The sequence below is a fragment of the Acomys russatus genome, chromosome 13 (genome assembly GCF_903995435.1).
Source record: "Acomys russatus chromosome 13, mAcoRus1.1, whole genome shotgun sequence".
Lineage (NCBI taxonomy): Eukaryota > Metazoa > Chordata > Mammalia > Rodentia > Muridae > Acomys > Acomys russatus.
Window position 1 is genome coordinate 2,354,508 of NC_067149.1, and position 19,889 is coordinate 2,374,396.

The following is a 19,889-nucleotide window of genomic DNA, read 5'->3' on the forward strand; positions in this document are numbered from 1 at the left end:
CTTCACTCTTCCACTTGAATTCTTAAAACAGATGTCTCAATCAAACCCAGTGATCATCGATGTGGCTAATGTTGCTTAGCTAGATTGCTCTGAGGAGCCCCTGTCTCTGCCTCCTCAGGCAGGAATTACAGCCAGGTAGCTTGTCCACCTGACATTTGCTCTAGTCTTTGTTCTTGAGTAGAAAGTGCTTTAACCATTCCTGCATGTCCCTAACCTCTGAAGCAGTGGGTCTCAACTGTCCTAATGCTGCCACCCTTTAATGGAGTTCCTCATGCTGTGGTGACCCCCCAACCATAAATTTTTTTACTACTTCATAACTATGATTTTGCTGTTGTTATGAATTGCAATGTAGCTATCTGATATGCAGAATATCTGATAAGCAATGACTTTCAAAGGGGTCAAGACCCACATGTTGAGAACCGTGGCCCTAAAGCGCGTCTTACAGCAAATGGCGGGCAGCCCAGAGGGGAAGCAAGCTGGCTAGGTAGTTGAGGAAGGGGAGAGAATGAAGCTCAGCCCTCCTCCTCCTCCTCTACAGACTGAACACTGGACTTCTCAGTTGATCTGGTAGATGGGACCACTCTTGAACTCTGTGCCTGCACCCCACATCTGGGAGGATTTTACCCCTAAAATTTCATTCATGGTTTGTCAAAGACATAAAATAACCCAACAGGGTTCAAAGGGAAATCACAACAACAAGGCAGTTACCTGTTTAAAATACTTCAGCGAATACTGATACATGGGATCGATTTCTGAGAGGCTGGCGATGACGAAGTACATCACGGAGCCCTGTGTGGCCACTGGGCGGTACTTCTCTCGAGCCACGTTGATCATCTGCTCCGTAGACTCCGCTTCCTGTAGCCTGGTTTTAATGGCGCCGGAAGTGATCTGAATAAACACACAGCAAAGTTCTTAGGGATCTGCTTCTGAAAAATAGTGGGGATTTTGGAATGCATCCAGTCCAGTCTAGGAAAGGAATACGGATGGAGTGAGTTTCCGGTTGTGGTAAGATGGCAGCAAGGTAAAGATGCAGTGGAAGAGGCTCGGTACCCAGTGCTGGTCTTCTGACCGAGCTGATCCTGACTCCTTGCGATTAGGAAACCCGGAAGGACAGTGGACAGTTTGAGGAGTCCTGAGAAGGGCCTGGGATGGAGCTTGGCGGTAGAGTGCTCAGAGTGCAGAGACTCAGTGCGTGAACATTCTAGGTAAGTGTTCGCCGCTGCGTACATCCTTAGGCCACCACGCCCGGGGTGACCTAACGTCGACCAAATATAGAGACTGTGACATGGTCTCGTGTCTAGTCGAAGGCTCAAGGGTAATTTTGTTTTCTTAGTAAAGCACTCGGCCTCTGTGAATCAATGAGAATCACTTAATGGGCTGTGTTCCTTGGACACATGTCTGAAACCATGCTTTAAATGTATGAGACAAATCACTCCAGGATCACACGCTGAACATGAAATCTCTTTGTGGCACCCACAGGTTTCCATTGACCCAGGTGGTGTGTGACCACCATACCTAATGCTTAGAGAAGAGATGTTAGGACAAGCTTGTCACGGAACTCGCCCGCCTAATGAAGGGCAAGACTTACACCCAAATTGATTTGGCTTCCAAGCAGACTACCTGAGGAGATGACAGTAGCGTTTCTTTTGTCTCTTGTCCTGGTTCTTCACAATGTTTATTTTTTTAAATGTTGGATAGACGGGGTGGTGGGGTGGTGGTGGGGTGGAGGATGGAGGGTGAGGGGAGGGGGAGTGTCAGTGGTGGACCGTTTCCTTGTCCTTCTTTTGTTGATGAGGAGGCCTGAGAGCCAGGCAAGCTATGTAAGTCCCTGGCAACTTACATTCTTGCCTTGAAGCCCATGCAGGCCCCTCAGATGCTGAAATGATGACATTAAATTTTTTATGTTGTGTGTATGGGTATTTTGCCTGCCTGTGCACCACTTGTGTACAGTGCTGGAAGATGCCGGAAGAGGGTGCTGGATCCTCTGGAACAGGAGTTACAGGTGGCTATTAGTCACCATGTCGGTCCTTTGGAAGAGCAGCCAGTACTCTTAACCACTGAGCCATCACGGAGTCATCCATCCCCATAAACTCTGACTTTTAAAGCACTGCACATTTCTCGTGTTGAATTTCCTTACGCTTAACCCATACGACTCTGTAATTCACTATAGTCCAGGTTGGTATTCAATTTTTGATCCTCCCCCGCACACCCCCACCCCCAGCCTCTTGAATGCTGGGACAGGTCTATAGTGTCATGGATTGATTATCAACGCTCTCTGTAAACACTAAGACTGTGTCACTTGCCTTTGAGTCTTGGAGCGTATCAATGAGTTCTTCGTTATCCAGAATATTCCCCTCAGATGCAAAGAGCAATTTCAGGATTTTGTCCTCGATCGCTTTCAGCTGGTTTTTGTCACTGTTGATCCTCACAATGAGTTGGATTCTCTGTTCCTCCAGCTCGGGCTTCTCAAGTCGCACCACATCGCTAGAACCAGGGTTGGGAGAGCTGGGTTACAACCGTTGGCTCCCCTAAGTCACGGCTGTTTCCTTCCCTGTGGTTTGGCTTTTTTCCTGAGTATTCAGTAACTGGGCATTGGGAGAGCTGTGTAGCTGAATCTGAAAGCACAGTGTTCCTGGTTTGCTGGGTGGACATGATGGCTCTTCAGAGAACTGCACGCCAATCACTTATTTACTTTTATATGTACTTATTTATTTGGAGTGTCTGTGTGTGCATTTGTCTGTGTGTGCACACCTGTGTGTGCGTGCCTGTGTTTGCGTACATGTGCACATGTTTCTGTGTGTATCTGTGTGTGTGCATGTGAATGAGTGTGAGTGTATGCGTCTCTCTGTGTGTCTGTGTTTGAACCTGTGTGTGTGTGTGTGTGTGTGTTCCTCTAGTGGTATTCCTCAGCAATGCTATCCAACTTATTTTGAGACTGGCCTCATTGGTCTGGAGCTCTCTCATTAGGCAAGGCTGGCTGACTGAAGACATCCAGGCATCTGCCTCTCTCTACCTTCCCAAAGCTGGGATTACAAGCAGTGAGTTCTGGGAATTGAATCGAGGTCCCAGGGCCTCCAGAAATGACCCAGCAGGTAAAGGTACTCAGAATCAGGGCTGATGACCTGAGTTCGCCTCCTGGAACCCATCCAGGGAAAGAGATTACTGACTCTGACTTCTACACATGCCCTGTGGCCCATGGATAAGACACTCTCCACTAAATAATAAATAAATACAAAAACTGAACTCAGGTCTCCATGCATGCCCACCAAGTGCTTTATGGATTGAGTGCGTCCCCTGGCCTGAATGTCAGTTATGATTCTTTGCCTTGTATGCCAGAGATCTGTTCTCCACCATAATTCTCGCATCTACTCATTTGTAGGGAGCCAGTTTGCCACTGTAATCAATAAGTTTCATTCACTAATGCTCATCTATGGCAAGTGGAAAATAGAAAGCAGACATTCTAGACAGGAGCAAAAAAAACCAAAACAAAACAAAACAAAACAAACAAACAAACAAAAAAAAAACGGACATGTGAGATTATGAAACTGTACCACCTCAAAGAAGCCATTATTTTGTATAAATACTATATGAGTTCATTCTTATAACAAAGCAAATGATGAACAGATATAAGCTCTATCTTGTCAGCTCCATTTCCACATTGAATGCTCTCCTTAGTGGTAATCATGGTCTGAGAGGCTCTGTTTCCATACCTAATGCCTTCCTTAGAGGTGGCCATTGTTTGAGAGGCATCCTTCTAAGTCCTTCCACTGTGTGGGACGTTGTGATGGCTCAGCAGGTACAGGAGCCTGCTGTTGAGCCTGGAGACTTGAGTTCAATCCCTGAGACCCATGTTTTGGAGGGAGAGCACCAACTCCTGCGGCTGTCCTCTGAGTGGTGGTGTACAGTGCTCACAACATGTGCATACACACAGTAAATAAAATAGGAGAGCACTGTATATAATAATATAAATATATAACACTATAATAATAGAATCTTTAGATGTATGTTTATGTGTATATAGACATGGAGTAAGTTCAATGATATATTGTGAAAATAATACTACAGATAGTATTTACAGTTTGATATCACATTTTAAAAAGACCTCCTGTTTAGCTGTGAATTTGATAAGGCCGGATATCATATTTTTTTGTCGAGATTTATTTTATTATTTGTTTTTCTTTGTCAAAAATTCTAAGCAATGACCAGAAGGATGGCTCAGAGGTTAAAAGTGCATACAACTTATAGCAGGGCTTTCTAGATCTGCCAGCTCTTAAATAAAGACTTTTATCAATATTTATAGAAGCTTAAACACTATAGCTGGGCAGACTCTCAGCTAGCTCATAAATTAACCTGACCCATATCCTTCCACATTGGCCAGGTCTTTACCTCTGTCTCTCAGCCCTGTATGTCTGCTTCTTATTGTGCACTGAATCCCCGTGTCTGATTTGTCTCACAGAGACCCTGTCTTAACCTTGAAGCCCCTCCTTCCCTTTCCTCACTAGCTATTGGCTGTCAGCTCTTTATTAAGCCAATCAGAAAGTGAGGGAAGAGTGTTTACAAAATATGAGGCAGGTGATGATTCACAAGAATAACAATACCAAAGTCCGGAAAGTCCTCAGCGCGCTATAGCAACCACAGTTGAATATACAGAGACAACCTTCACACACACACACAAAAAAAGGTCATCCCAGCAACTACTCCTGCATAGTGGCTTATACCATCCTGTAACTCCAGCTCCAAGAGATCTGATGCCATCTGCTGGCCTCTGGAGGTACCTGCACTCAAGTGCAGATACACAAAACATGGACACACAGGATTAATTATAAAAAGTAAATCTCAAAACCCTTCTAAGCAAAACATTAGGAAACCCGTGGCCGTCGTCACCCAGCTTCCATACATACTCTCTCTTCAGGTTACCTTAGCAACTGATCCTCCAGACCAGATTTAGTTACAGTGAAATTGATGATGGTGACTTTAATGCATACCTGGGGGAGAAACATGGAGAACAGTGAATGCCTAAGTGTAATGGTGTGTGTGTGTATGTGTGTGTGTGTGTGCTTAAAACAAGAACAAGAGTCCCTATTGTCTAAAAAGAGGCATCTCTGGCAGGATTATGCACTCATCTACCCACACTTGCCAAGCATAGCATGGCTTTCAAAATTCAAATGTGCTTTTTCTCTGCCAGGAGGAACAGGAATCTTGCTCCTCCCCTTCCCTAACCCAGGGTCCTACATAATGGTTTAAGGATCGATGAGCCAGAAAAGGGTTAGTAGCCACATTTTAGAATCAACAAGCTGGGTTTGAATTCCAGCTGCATCCTTTAGTGCTTTCATGATGTTGGGCAAACCTTTTCTTCTCTGTCAAGCTTCAATTTCTGATCGTTAGTAAAGAACTCATGGGTATCTATGGTGATAGAACAAGGTAATAAAAGCACTCAGTTATAAATAGTGACTTGCATATAATGGCTTTGTTAAGAAGAAGCTTTATTTGTAATAAGATGAGCTTTACTTCTTTTATTTCATTGTATCCTTTTTGTGGGAATCTATTAGTATACTATCGTAATATTCAGACCTCTTGAATAAATCAATGACAAGATGAAGGAAGAGGATAATGTCTTATGCCATGCCTACAGTTATTGGAACTCTGGCCAACGAACGATTCCTTAAATTCACCCAGTTACTAGAGTTTCCCAGTAGGTGACAATTTTATTTGGGTGCATAGGACATGGGCATTTGAACAGCGCTGTGAGACAGGCCATTGCTTTGGGGACTGACTTGGTGGGGGCACTTGTGTCCTGTGAAAGGAAAGGGAGGGCGGCAGAGAGAGAAAAGGGAGAGCAGGAGAGGCTGTCAGCTGGTCCCTGCAGGTGGGAACCCACCAAACTTTGGAGACTCAGCTCACATAGTTCAGCTGCGTGGAAAGTTCCAGACTAGCCACTCATACGCACCTCAGGCAGGTAGTGGGGATTTGGCATCTTGGTTGTCATATAGAACCGGAAACTCTTGTCATAATCGATGTCTGAGTCTCCAAGGCGGATGAGTAGTCTCCCGCCACTGATGAAAGTTTGCTTTAAAAGAATGGGTTCCAGAGCTGGATCCAAGACTTCTTTGAGCTTAAAAATAGGAACAAACCATGCAAAAAGCAAAGAGCTGAAAATGGACGCCATCAACCTGTCACTTAGGGGCCTCAGAATTTACTTCCGATAAGCACTTCCCCCAGTGATCTTGTTTTCTAATGTCCTTACCTTACCTCCAACACTACATGTTTTCTGATTATTTTATCAATTATATAAGTGAATAAGAGCACACAAAGATAATGCGTTTGTTTAGGATAATCTCATATGCTCTCCAGCCCCATGAGAAATAAGCTAAGAGAGGAAAGGCTCGTGATGGGATATGGCTGCTGAGTGACCCACTCCTCAGTTGTCTGCAGACAACTAGGTCTATGTGGCGACACATTTTTCTGAAAATATTTCTTGATCTCAAAAAGACTGAACTTGTGCTGGACTTTGTAGCCAAGTTAATAATCTGCCTTGAGACCATCTAAGACTGTATACTTAATCAGCAAGCTCCTGGTTCAGTGAGACATGCTGTTTCAAAACACAGGATGCAGACTGAAAGAGGAAGACATCCGAGGTCAATTTCTGGCCTCCATGTGCATGCACAATATATGCACCACCGCCTCCCTGGCCTCCACACAAAATGCTGAAATAGACTAGATTGATTTCGTGCTCACAGATGGGTAGGAACAAAGTTGGCAAGAGCCACTGCAGCAGATCCAGAGAGGATCCAAGAACAAGCACCATGGTAATAATGTCAAGACTCAGAGAGCAGGGCAGGCCAAGCGGCAGGGTCCTGACAAGGGCTGGGAGCCTGACTCCCAAGTGTGCTCTGCTACAGAGGGCTCTCCTGCACAGGGACACAACACTATGGAAGGAATTTTGTCCTCTGCTGTGAAAGAGAAAAAAAAATCCCTGGGACCTCTTATGGCTCAAAGTAAACACAGGGTTGAGAGCACAGCTTGAAGTCTTATAGAGACTTTTCCTCTATCGCATGACTTCAAGGTTCAAGTCAGGGCTCAGGATCTATTCTAGCACCTTCTCTGTGTTGGCCAAAGCTTGGCCACACTGAGGCGCTGGTGCTCTATGTGACTCAAATGGGGAATATTGTTGCTCGTTTTGGATTTTCTGAGCAGTGAAGACTGCTTAGATTTTAGATCATCTTTTCTGTTGGAAGAATGGGATAATGATAGTAGCTATCTGGTAAGGTTGAAATTAAGGATTAATGAGTTAGGACACTGAGAACAAAACTGTGACTGCTTGGTTTGCACAAATGTTTGGGATGCCATCATGCTAATTACTGGTCCTTGTTAGCATGAAAGGGCTTCAGCTAAGTTACCCAAGGTCAGTGTCATTTCTGAGCATCCTTTGGGCTGAATCAGAGATACTTCTACATGGGTTGAAGAGGTCACAGCCCATGCTTTTGTTTGTTCCTTGCCTCTTATAAAAATGGAATGGCAAACTACGGAAGTTGAGTGTGGTCATTAGGCAACCTTCTTGGTGCCTGGGTCCCGCCACCCAAGAGACCTTGCAGGATTGAGCTGAGGCAGAAATCGCAGCTTACTTCTCACCCTCTCTAGGCTCTTAGCTAGTTAGTTTTTATTGCTAACTTGAGAAAACCTAGAGTCATCTGAGACGAGGGAGCCTCAGTAGAGGGGTTGTCTAAATCAGATCGGCCTGTGAGCATGTCTGTGGGACATTGTCCTAATGACTGGTTGATGGTGGAAGGTGACGCTGGGCTCTATTAACAAAACTAAGTATGAGCCAGTGAAGGAGCCAACGAGCAGTGTTCTTGCTGCTACCTGACGTTCCTCAGTGATGGATTGTGACTTGGAAGTAAAAGTCAAATGAACCCTTTCCTCCCCAAGTTGCTTTTGTGAGAGTGTCTTATCCCAGCCAGAGGATGAAACTAGGATGGGATCAGGTCCCTGCTCATATTGGCTGTCTCCGTGTCATGCTTGTTCCTTCAAAGCTTTTGTTTAAAAGAACTCTTCCAATGTCTTTAAAAATTGTGTAGGTATTTTGGTAGGGATTCCATTGAATCTGTAAATTGCCTTTGGTAAGATGGCCATTTTTACTGTGTTAATTCTCCTGGTCCATGAATAAGGGAGATCTTCCCATCTTCTGATGTCATCTTCAATCTCCTTCTTCAGAGATTTGAAGAAAACACTTAAAGAAATGCTCAACATCCTTGATCATCAGAGGAATGCAAATCAAAATGACTCTGAGATTCCATCTTATACCTATCAGAATGGTTAAGATCGAAAACTCAAGCGACAGCATATGCTGGAGAGGATGCGGAGAAAGGGGAACACTCCTTCACTGCTGGTGGGAGTGCAAACTTGTATTACCATTTTGAAAATCAATCTGGCACTTTCTCAGAAAACTGGGAATAGGGCTGCCTCAAGACCCAACTATCCCACTCCTTGGAATATACCCAAAAGATGCTCCACCACACAACAAGGACACTTGCTCAACTATGTTCATAGCAGCCTTATTCATAATAGCCAGAACCTGGAAACAACCTAGATGTCCCTGAGTCAAAGAATGGATAAAGAAACTGTGGTGCATTTACACTATGGAATACTACTCAGCTATTAAAAACAAGGAAATCCTGAAATTTATGGGCAAATGGATGGAACTAGAAATGATCATCCCGAGTGAGTTAACCCACACCCAGAAAGAGGCATATGGCATATACACACTTATAATTAGACACTAGCCCAACAGAGATATCCCATGAATGTATTCACTTAGCTGGAGATTGGGATGGATACTGGGACTTCCTGTTGGGACTCTAGGTGAGAGAGGTAAGGAAGAATGGGGAAATAGAAGGATCCAGAGGGTCCTAGAAACCTACAAGAAAACCATTAAGGCTGGCGGATTTGGACCCAGGCAGGTCAGCTCAAACTATGGTACCAACCAAGGACAATGCATGCAGTAAACCTAGAACCTATCCAGATCTAGCCAATGGACAGGACATTCTCCACAATTGTGTGGAGAGCAGGGACTGACTCAGACATGAACTCTGGTGCCCCCTATTAGACCACTTCCCCTTGGTAGGGAGACCTGGCGACACTCAGAGGAAGAGTAAGCAGGCTACCAGGATGAGGCCTGATAGGCTGTGATCTTATAGTGGGGGAGGAGGTCCCCTTCTGTCACAGACCTAGGGGAGGGGAATAGGATGGAAGGGGGGAAGGAATGGGAAGATAAAAGTGAGGGAATAACAAATAAGATATAATATGAATAAATTACTTAAATAAATAAAAAAGAAATAAAAGAACTCTTCCTCTCCCTCACTTTGCTTTCTTTGTTTGCTATCTTTGTTCCTAGTGTGTCTGTGTGCTATTGGGGACAGGGACTCTGAGTATATTGTTTGTGGAATGAATGAACTAATTAGTCTTGGAATGATAAATCTCACAGGAGAACATTTTAACTCAATGAGCCACGCCTCTAGGGGCTGGGAATGTAGATCAGTTGGTAGTGTGTTTGCCCAGCATGTCCAAAGCCCATGTCCTAGGCCTGGCACTGTAGAAACCAGTGTTGGTAGCACATATCTGTAATCCCAGAATTCAGGAGGTAAAGCCAGGCGGATCAAGAGTTCAATATTTGGCTACATAATACATTTGAGAGCAGCCTGTATACATGAGACATCTCAAATAAAAAGGTTCATTTTTAGTAGTCATTAGATTAATCTGACCTTATGCCCAAGTAGAAATAATGATTAATTACATCTACAGGAATGGTTCATGTTACATCATTGGTGTGTTACATGTATGCAGACAGGGGTTCCTGCTGTCATTACTGCTTTGAAAAATTTCACCTGGTAAGCCCACGGGGAAGCTTGGGAACACGCAGTGGAGTAGAGACTCTTTGCTAAAAAACAGTGAGGTGAAAAATTCCTTCAACCCTCAGATTCCGGCTCATCTGAGAATGTGCTATTGAGTAGCAACTGGTTTGACTAACTTGAAGATGGACTTGACTGGTGTCCTGCACATGCGCAGATGTGGTCTGTTGGCATGCACCGCAAGCATCCCAGACATCTAACAGTTAGCAACTAACATGAGAGGGCAAAGAAAAAAATCGGACCTCTTCCAGCAGGACAGGTAAACCCAGTCGGATGGAATTTTCCAGTATCCGTAAGAAGTTGTTGTCTGTAAGCTTAATGATCTTTAACCCACTCTTGCTTTCCTTGTTTCTTATCCAGCGGTTGGCCTGTGTGAGAAAGCACAACGAAGGCCAAATGTTGGGAAAGTGGAAGTTTCTAGAGTAAAGTTTTGAAATATTGTTCAGTCTAGAACTAAATTAGAGATATTAAAAAAAACCTCAAGCCCCCAAAACAAACAAACAAAGAAAATTCTCTCCCTAATAAAAACACCTTTTAAGTCCAATGTTTGAGATTTCTCTTTTTGTTCAAATTTAAAACAAAGGAAGAAAAGAGCCACCTGGGAAAGCCCAGGCTTCTGGTTGTTGGCTTCATTTCTGTGACTTTCTCGAGGCTTCCTGTTCTAATCCCCACTTTGTATTTCGGAAGCCAGACAGCAGGAGTCTGGAAATTGAAGGCAGGCTTGCCCCCAGTTCCGTGCATCCTGACTTCACCCCGATTCCTCAGACTTCTTAGGGTAAAAGGATGCATGATCATGAATTTCTGCCCATTTGTATGGTCCTCGTGGACACGGAAAGGCAACGGCCGACACTCTCAACAAACCCGTCAAAATGAAGACCGCGGGGGCGGGGGGGGGGGGGGGGGGGGGAGGGGGAAATGGGGGCGGGGTTCTTACTCAGGCCCCTTCTGACTTTTCACAAACCCAAACACGTCAGCAAGATGAGGGTCTCCAAATAAAAGGCTTCTCAACTCCCTAGGCCTAGGTCTCCATGGAAACTTAAGTCTTTCAATCATGCTAAAACCCTCTCTTACGTGTTCTATTCATCAGAAGGCCACCCCATCACAAGGATTTTGTACACACCTGGTCTTGGGGATCGATCATCAAAGGCCACCTTCTCCCCTGAGTAACCAAAATGCCATTTTCAGTTGAAATCAGGTCTCTGGGCAGCCCGTCTGTGTTCCACTGGCGGATTTCGTAGGGATCTCCAAGAGTGTTAATGAGACTGAAGGAGGGATCAATCGGGATCTCTAAGATCAGGCAGTACTCGATCCAGCACTCGATAAGCTGTATAAGGGAGAACATTCGTATATGGTGCAGAGCAGCAGGAAGCCGGCGGCTGGGAGAGCTATAACCTACGGATCCCCCCACAGGGAACACGGAACACAGAAGTGGCCGAAAAGCCAAGGAATCTAATGCTGAGACCGTGTCATTAACTTTGACTTCAGGCATGCTAATCTCCTGTGTGGACTTCAGTTTTCTCTGTGGAGTGTCCAGGAACATGCGAATGGAACTCTCAGGATTGTCGTGAGCACTGCTGTATGACATAGAACAGTGTTTCTCCTCCTTCCCAGCAAAGGACTATACACGCGGAACCAGAGGACCCTTGAGCAATTTCTGAATTGTTGTTCCTGACCACTCTGCACACAGCAGCCTTACTCACCAGCTGCCTGTACTGGGCCGTGAAAGCACCATAATAAGCCACGCAGGCTGCTGCTATAAACACGTTTCCAACGATGTTTGCTATCTCCTCCTGAAACTTCTCAATACTTTCTTCCCACCGAACCTGCTCGTCTCCTAATGCAGCTGTCAGCTTTCCAGCACGTACCAGGCGTGCTTTGGTCAGGGCCATGTTCTTTGCTGCACAGTTTTGAGAACATTGGATCATATTAGTCAATGTTTTCCAAATTATTAAAAGGTGATTGACTTGCTTTGGTTTCCAAAGGAGCTAGTGTTATGTAACGAATGATGTTAGGTCATCTTTATGAACGCTCACACCAATTCCTCATGTGTGTACATTTCAGAGCCAGATCTGGTCTCTTCCATGTCAAGAACTTCCTGTGTGCTCTTTATGCTGGCTGAAAACAGTGTTCTCTATGGGCCTGCGGTATTTATTGTGTAGACCAAAGTCATGTGTTCTTTTGAGTTATAATACAGATGCTCTAGCAAGCCTTTTTGTATGTAACATGGTGAACTTATACAGTGTCTTCATTCTTATGAAAGAAGAACATTGAAAGTACATTCCACATGTTAGCTAAAGCTGAGATCTGGGAGCTGGAGAGATGGCTCAGCAGGTAAGAGTTCTAACTATTCCTGCAAGGACTTGAGTGTGGTACTCAACACCCATGTAAGATGCTGACTGTTAACTCTGGCTTTGGGGCTATCTGGTGCCCTCTTCTGGCTCCTGCAGGCACTGCACTCATGTGCTTATACACCCCCTTCCCCCACGTACAGCCATAATTAAAAATAAAACAAGGTCTTCTAAAAAAAGCTATGATCTGACTTTGAAAATTCTTCCTTCTTTTGGAAACCAGGGCTTTCCTGCCCCAAAACAAGCCATGAGCCTCTTACCCAGACTTTCTTTCTCATTCACGCCTTTGTCGTACTCATCTTGCAAGGTCTTTATTTGGTCTTCCACTTGCTTCAGCAGCGCTTGCTTTTCTTTCAGAGTAGCCATTGTAATGTCAAGTTCAGCCTAACAAAAGCAAGCAAGCAAATGGGTCCCACAAAGACTGCTTTGCCTATGTGTGAAATTGATTTAAAATGTGATGTGTGTTCTTTTTGAACATTTCGCCAAAGACTTCCTCTGTCTTGCAGCCCTTGGGCTAGGGATGTCGCTTGGATGATAGGATACTTGTGCAGCATCCGTGAAGCCCTATGTCTGACCCCTAGTGCTGCATAGAACCAGCCATGGTGGCGCATACCATGATAACAACAGTTGGGAGGCAGAGGCAATAGGGGTCAGAAACCCAGAATCAGCCTTGGCTCCATAGCAAGTTTAAGGTCAGCCTAGGCTACATGGTCAGAAGAAAACAAACAAAGAAAGAGCAAGAACAATGCCAACAAAATAAGCCATAAAATGAATAGAGAAATACATATAGTAGTTACCATCATAAATTAAGATTTGAGATTATGAAACAAATGGAATGTTCCTATATGATGGAGACTAATATTTTCTAACTAGTTTTCTGTATCAGAAGGTTATGGTTATGGCTAGGGTTATGGTTATGGTTATGGTTAGGGTCAGGGCTAGGGCTAGGGCTATGGTTATGGTTATGGTAATGGTTAGGGTAAGAATTGTGGCCCATTAGCCACAACTAGGCTATTGCTTATTTTCAAAAACTATTTCATTAGCATATATGAGTTATACATAATGGGCTTCATTATGACATTTACATATACATATATAATATATTTTATCATGTTCAATTTCCGTTACCCTCTCTTGTGCCCCTCCAACTCTCCCAGTTCCCCTCCTCTTTCCAGCTAGTCTTCCACCTTTATGCTTTTGTTTTTAATAACCTAATGAGTTTCCTTAGGGTTGCTTACAGGGACATGAGCACCATGCCTGAGGGAAAGTGCTTTTCCTTCCCCCAGCAATGGTAAACTACTGCTTGTTTCTGTTCAGGCTGTGAACTAGACTAGGACTCCTTCTTTCTTCTCTGTCCCCCTTACCCCCACTTCTTGGTTCTCTTTCTTCACTGTGCTGAGGACTTAACTCAGAGCCTTGGCGGTTCTGTGGACTAATCACAGTGCCAGGCCAGAGTAGTATTTACTAGCTGGGTGTGTCTAGTCAGGTTTGCTCATTCCTGCTTGATCCAATAGCTTTGGTGACCTGTTCCACTTGTAGTTCACTCTTTGCTCTTGAGAAGACTGAAAACCTCATATCTGATTGTGGGTTCAGTGGTTCTGACACCTGACATAACACCACCAGGTGTGGGAACCCAGACCATCAAGATGCAAGAGATATCAGAAACTTCATAAGCATCACAGATGGATTTACCTTTCCCTTAATATTAAGGATGCTAATCTACTCAAGATTTACTTTCTTCTTATGCTACAAAAGTCTGACTTTAGAGAAAATTTCTGGGGAAAAACCATCTTTGCCTGCTATTATTAAAAATGAGCTGCTGGATCCAGGTGTTGTGGCACACACCTTTAATCCCAGAATTTAGGATACAGAGGCAGGCGGATCATTGTGAGTTCGAGGCCAGCCTGGTCTACAAAGCGAGTTCAGGACAGCCAAGGCTACACAGAGAAACCCTGTCTCGAAAAAAACAAAAACAACAACAACAAAAAGGAGCTGCTATTCCAGACTACAGCCCCTTACATTGTACACAGAAGGACCACAGTGGCCACCCACAGAGTGTGAGTAAGAGTTGGTTATGACCTTCCATTCTATAAAATGTCACAACATGGATAATGTACCTGGGCAGCGCGGAGCTTCTGTCTCTTTGGTTCGACTTCCTTGACCACCCGAGAGTACAGATCCATGGCTCTCACCCACATGCACATGGATTTGCAGGCCTTGGAGACCTTTTCCACCTTTTCAGGCACGAAGTCAGGGTTGTTGATGTACCTTTGAAGCTTTGCCAGAATCTGTGGCTTTATGTTTTCCTTGTCGTACTCTAAAAGCCTTCTTAGGAAATTAGAGTCGCCAAGAAGTTGCTTTGCTGTTGGCCAGTCGGGCCTGAAAGACAGACCATGGTGAGTTAAGAATATCGCCACCAGACGACGGCATAACAGAGCTCCTGTGAGAACACTGTAGTATATATATCTCGCAGTAGGTGCGCACTTCTAGCCCCAGCACTGTAATTCTGGTAAAGGACCAACTAATTTGTGGGGAGAGAGGACACTGCATGATTAAATCTCTACAACCTAGATTCGGCAGAGAATGAAACATAAAATAGGAGGGTTTTAGAAATCTTGGTCATTCTAGAAGCAGGTTTTTTTTTGTTTTTTGTTTTTTGTTTTTTTTTTTTTTTAGTTTTTTGAGACAAGATTTTTCTGTGTATTCCTGGCTGTCCTGGAACTCACTCTATAGACCAGGTCAGCCTTGAAGCCAGAGGTCTACTTGTCTCGCCTCCCAAGTGCTGGTATTAAAGACGTGTGCTACCACTGCATGTCTAGAAACAGTAGTTTTAAAAAAAGATTTTATTTTTATTTTTCATGACATGTTCATGTCTGTGTGTGGAAATGTGCATGTGTGAGACTGTAATGGGTGTGAAGGTCAAAAGATACATTGAATCCCCTGAAACTGGGGTTACAGATGGATGCAATGCAGCTGATGTGGGTGCTGGGAACTGATCTGGGACCTGCTGCAATGGGTGCACTTAACTGTCAAGCCATCTCTCCAGCCCTGAAACTGGAGTTTTTATTTTAAAAACACCACAGTACTTATATTTTCTCCTTTGACTCAATTTTGATCTTTTAATTCTGCCGTTAAGATGTTTTTTTTAAAAAGATTTATTTATTTGTCATGTGCACAGTGTTCTGCCTGCACACCAGATCTCATGATAGATGCTTGTAAGCCACCATGTGGTTGCTGGGAATTGAACTCAGGCTCCATCTCTCTAGCTTGTTGCTAGCATGTCTTAAAAATTGCCTTCTTACTAGGCTTTGCATCTCTTGATCAAACAAACATGCTCCTTTGAGCTTCTGCCACATTGATATTTCTAAGATATTCTAAGGTATGTCCAGTAGTTCATAGGCCCCCTTTGCCCATGTTTATCTGTGTTTTGCATAGGACCACTGGTATGACCATGGTGCCAGCCTAAGGGCCAATGGAGACATCAGGTGGTACTAAGGTGTTACTAAGAGGAAATCTGCTTGGCATAATATGTGTGTGCTCTTTCATGGTGGAGCCATGGCCTGTCTGCCCAGCTCCCTCTGTTCCATGAACATCATGGGTCTCCATGCTTTTCCAAGGTCCCACTTTCCAACTGAGCATCTTTTCCTAAACAAAACAAAACAACAACAAAAAACCTGCTTATATCTCTACCCCCAACTACCTGAATCCCACAGACAGTAGTTTTATATCTTCCACTATATCTATCATAAAATAGACATTGGGCAGAACACTTGTTGAATAACTTTGTTCAGCGATGAGTCAGACTAAGGAGGGGTGGTTAGAGAAAGGGATGAATAGACATCAAGGAAGCTGTGAAAATGGAGAACACAGGTTAGAGGAGAACTTGGCCAGATGCCCTGGACCACTCACTTGGCATTGAGGAGGATGGAGATGGCTTCCATTACGGTCATGACTAAGTCAGGAGGCTTCGTGAAGACCCTGATTTCAGAGATATCTGCTTTATCTAAGGAATCCAGCGCTTTATTGGCGGCATCCAGGGCAGGCAGCGCTTCCTCCAGGTCTCTCTGGGCATCATCAGCTATCGCTTGAGTCTCTTCAGCTTTCACTTTGGCTATTGCTTCATCTTCTTGCACAACGTTACGGACCTAAGACAGAACCAAGAGTGCTCTAGAAGCTTCATTAACGCTGAGCATCCCTAGTAAGAAAACTCTGAAATCTGAAACATCTAGAGCATCAAGCACTGTCACAGGCAGAGAATTCAACACTTGACCTCACGTGCTAGCCACAGTCCAGCGCAGGCAGCTAACGTGATTGTAAGTTACTGTAAGATGGTTATTGAGTGTTTATATATCAAGTGGACTGTGCTTAGACTTGAGTCTCGTGTTGTGTATCTATCTCATTTATGTGCAGGCATTCACAAATCTGGAAAAATCCAAAATACTTCTTGTGCTAAGCATTTCAGATGAGAGACATCTGGCTTGTATTTGAAGAGACAAGATGATTGTATTTGTCCTTGTTAGATCAGTGGTGAGTGGGAGTCTCATTTCCTTCAAGCTTCATCTGTCTCATGTCCCGTGATAAGATCAACAAGTAGTTCCTTCTTAGGAAGAGGAGGACGAGCAGGAGGAGGAGGAGGAAGAGGAGGACGAGGAGAAGAGGAGGAGGAGGAGGACAAGGAGAAGGAGGAGGAAGAGGAGGATGAGGAGAAGGAGGAGGAGGACGAGCAGGAGGAGGAGGACAAGGAGGAGGAGGAAGAGGAAGAGGAGGACGAGGAGAAGAGGAGGAGGACGAGCAGGAGGAGGAGGACAAGGAGGAGGAGGAAGAGGAAGAGGAGGACGAGGAGAAGAGGAGGAGGAGGACGAGGAGAAGGAGGAGGACGAGGAGGATGAGGAGAAGGAGGAGGAAGAGGAGGATGAGGAGAAGGAGGAGGAGGAGGACAAGGAGGAGGAGGAAGAGGAAGAGGAGGACGAGGAGAAGGAGGAGGAGGACGAGGAGGAGAAGGAGGAGGAGGACGAGGAGGAGGAGGAGGAGATGTTTTTATAACTTCAGATCTGGTTACTGAGGGGTACCATTTCAGTGGTAGAAAGCCATCCCGATTTGCTATTCTTTACAACTTAAGACGTTACTGAATTTCTACAAAAACAGCATTACCAATTTTGGTATTTATTTTAATGACACGCATAAAGAAATGATCTGATCACTTGCTGTGAATTAATCTTGATTGTCAGCTTGACAGAATTTACAATTACTGTGGAAACACAACTCTGAGTGTGTCTACAGGGTTGTTTCCAAAAAGGACTAACTGATCAGGGAAGACCCACCCTGAATGTGGGCGGTGCCATCCTATGGGCGGGGAGTGTCTTAGACTGATTTAAAGGAGAATGCACCCTGAACCCCAGTGTTCATCTGCCTCTGATTCTCGATTGTGAATACACTGTGGCCAGCTGGCTCACACTCCTGAAGCCATGATGGACTGTAACCCCTCAAGCTGTTAGCTCAAACAGACAGCTTCCTCCCTTCAGCTGCTTCCTGTCAGACATCTGGCCATAGCAATGAGAAAAGCAATACACTTATTCTGTGCAATTCTTGAGGCTCCAGCTGATGCCGTCTTGCCCATGTGACCGGACCGTGTCCACACCACCGCGTACCTGGTCAGCATTTTCTTGGTCCACCACCAGTTTTTCCATCAGGGCTTCGACGTCTTGTGATTTTTGTAGCAGCACCGGCTCTAAAGCCGAAAGGTCTAATTTCATTTTATCTACCAGCATGTTTGTTTCCAATAGCTTGGTGAGACCGTTCTTCACACGATCCCGTGCCTAAATGGCAACAGAAAATTTGCAACAGTTTTATAAGCTGTGGATTGTCATGATTCATTATTTATACATTAAAACGTATACCTATAGAACCATCAGACCAATCTGTAACAGATCAAGTTGCGAACCTACTGCAAGTAGGGAAACCGCTGGGAACTGGCCTCCTCACTGGCCATGTGTTTGGATCCCTTCCTTCCGGCTACAGCTGTGGGAAGTCCCTAACCATTTGGCTCACTGAGGGCGTTGAATGTGGATGATAAGCTCAGACAGGAATCCCAGGAGGCCTCTACCCTGGGCACTTGTTCACTTGGAGTGGGCCAAGGGCCTCGAGAGCCGGGGGAGGCAGAACTCCGGGCACAGAGCTCTTACTGCTGCACTTGAACCCTACTTCCCAGGTGTAATGAGGCTTGTGTGGGACTGCAGAGGTGGCACATGGTACAGGGGACTCCTCTTTAGGGAAGAGGGGGCACTGCTTTGAAGGTGTGTCAAAAGATCATTTCATATGGGTAGAAGTCGGAGGTGGCTGTTAGGCTAGTTACAAGTCATACGTTTTACAAGGATAGGGAGCCCCCCCGCCAAGTTTCTAAATATCTAAGTAACAAAGGCTTCCACTTGTGCTGTAATTTAAATGTTGGAGTTTTGGATCATATTATGGCTCTGTTTCTGGGCACCTCCTGTGTCAGGCCGAAGTTTAAGTACTTCATGAACATAGTGCCTTACGTATTTGTTTTATTTATTTATTTATTTATTTGAGAATCTTATTAAAAATTTACAACAATCCAAGTAGAATCTACAAGTACTTTAAAGCTTATTTTCTAACTTAAAAAATTCTATGTTAATTTTTGTTCTTATGTGGTCTCAGGTAGCCCAGGTTAGCCTCAGGCTCACTATGTAGCCCAGAATGGCTTTGAATTTCTGGTCTTCTTGTGCCCTAGCTTAAGTGCTGGAATTGCACACTTGGCCATCCCTCCCAGTTTAGCGTTATCTTCCGTTCAAGCTTACAGATCTTTCACAACAGGCTCACGATTGTGATGTAAGAGGCAGAGTTTGGGTGGCATGGAGGCTGTGTGACAGTAAAGTCCTTGGTCTTGGAGCTGACTTATCAGCACATGGCAGAGCATTCAAGACTCACCTCTGTCGCTCATCAAAAATCTTTCTTCCATGCTAAACCCTACAGAGATGGTGAGAGCTCTGCTCGGTCTCGATGCTGTTGCCTTTATTCTACTGAGCTAACAAAAATAAATGAAGGGAGAGGCGGTTGCACCAACACAAGACCCCTCTTTTTTGGGGGGTAGCATTTCAGGTTGTGAAGAATATGATTTGGTTTGGAGATAGATGTTTAGACAGAGAGAGATGTAGCTTTAGTGGTGGAAGACTTGCTTAGCATTTGGGGTAAGACAGGGGACAGAGATCTTTTATTCACCCTCCAAAGGCTTGCCTTTAAAGCCAAAAGACAGATTGTTCTTAGGGACAAGACCAAACGTACTGAAACTAACTGCTTCCTTTTCTCAGTGAGCATGGTCAGGTAGAGGTTGATGAGCTCCAGGTAGGAGGTGGGCGTGGTGTAGTAGCGCCTGCGCAGCTCGCTGTAGTAGCGGTCTGCCATCTGGGAGACGCTCAGGTGCACGTTCACACACATGAAGGAAAGCTTTTCTTTTAGATCTTCATTTCCGGTGTCGACAGCTGAGAAAAACGTCTTTGATACAGACAGAAGCGCTTCTTTGGGCCACTGTAAATAAACAGGCAATCTGCAAAACACTCTGTCGGTCATTTTTACCACACAAAGTTCAAGAATTAAGAAACGGCATCTGTCTGGAACGTCT

The 19,889-nt window shown here is 44.7% G+C and overlaps 1 protein-coding gene across 1 annotated transcript in view; it reads right to left on the bottom strand.

The window, feature by feature from the left end:
* Positions 1-19,889, bottom strand: part of Dnah6 (dynein axonemal heavy chain 6) — a 201,769-nt gene that overhangs the window by 58,002 nt on the left and 123,878 nt on the right. Inside the window, exons 48-59 of the mRNA XM_051154749.1 lie at positions 19,553-19,795; positions 17,902-18,069; positions 16,163-16,398; positions 14,371-14,632; positions 12,514-12,637; positions 11,606-11,802; positions 11,026-11,229; positions 10,148-10,273; positions 5,948-6,112; positions 4,918-4,985; positions 2,304-2,484; positions 709-888 (exon numbers count right to left, since the gene is read on the bottom strand). Of these exons, the coding sequence (XP_051010706.1) occupies positions 709-888; positions 2,304-2,484; positions 4,918-4,985; positions 5,948-6,112; positions 10,148-10,273; positions 11,026-11,229; positions 11,606-11,802; positions 12,514-12,637; positions 14,371-14,632; positions 16,163-16,398; positions 17,902-18,069; positions 19,553-19,795 (2,154 nt within the window). The remainder of the gene's footprint in view (positions 1-708; positions 889-2,303; positions 2,485-4,917; positions 4,986-5,947; positions 6,113-10,147; positions 10,274-11,025; positions 11,230-11,605; positions 11,803-12,513; positions 12,638-14,370; positions 14,633-16,162; positions 16,399-17,901; positions 18,070-19,552; positions 19,796-19,889) is intronic.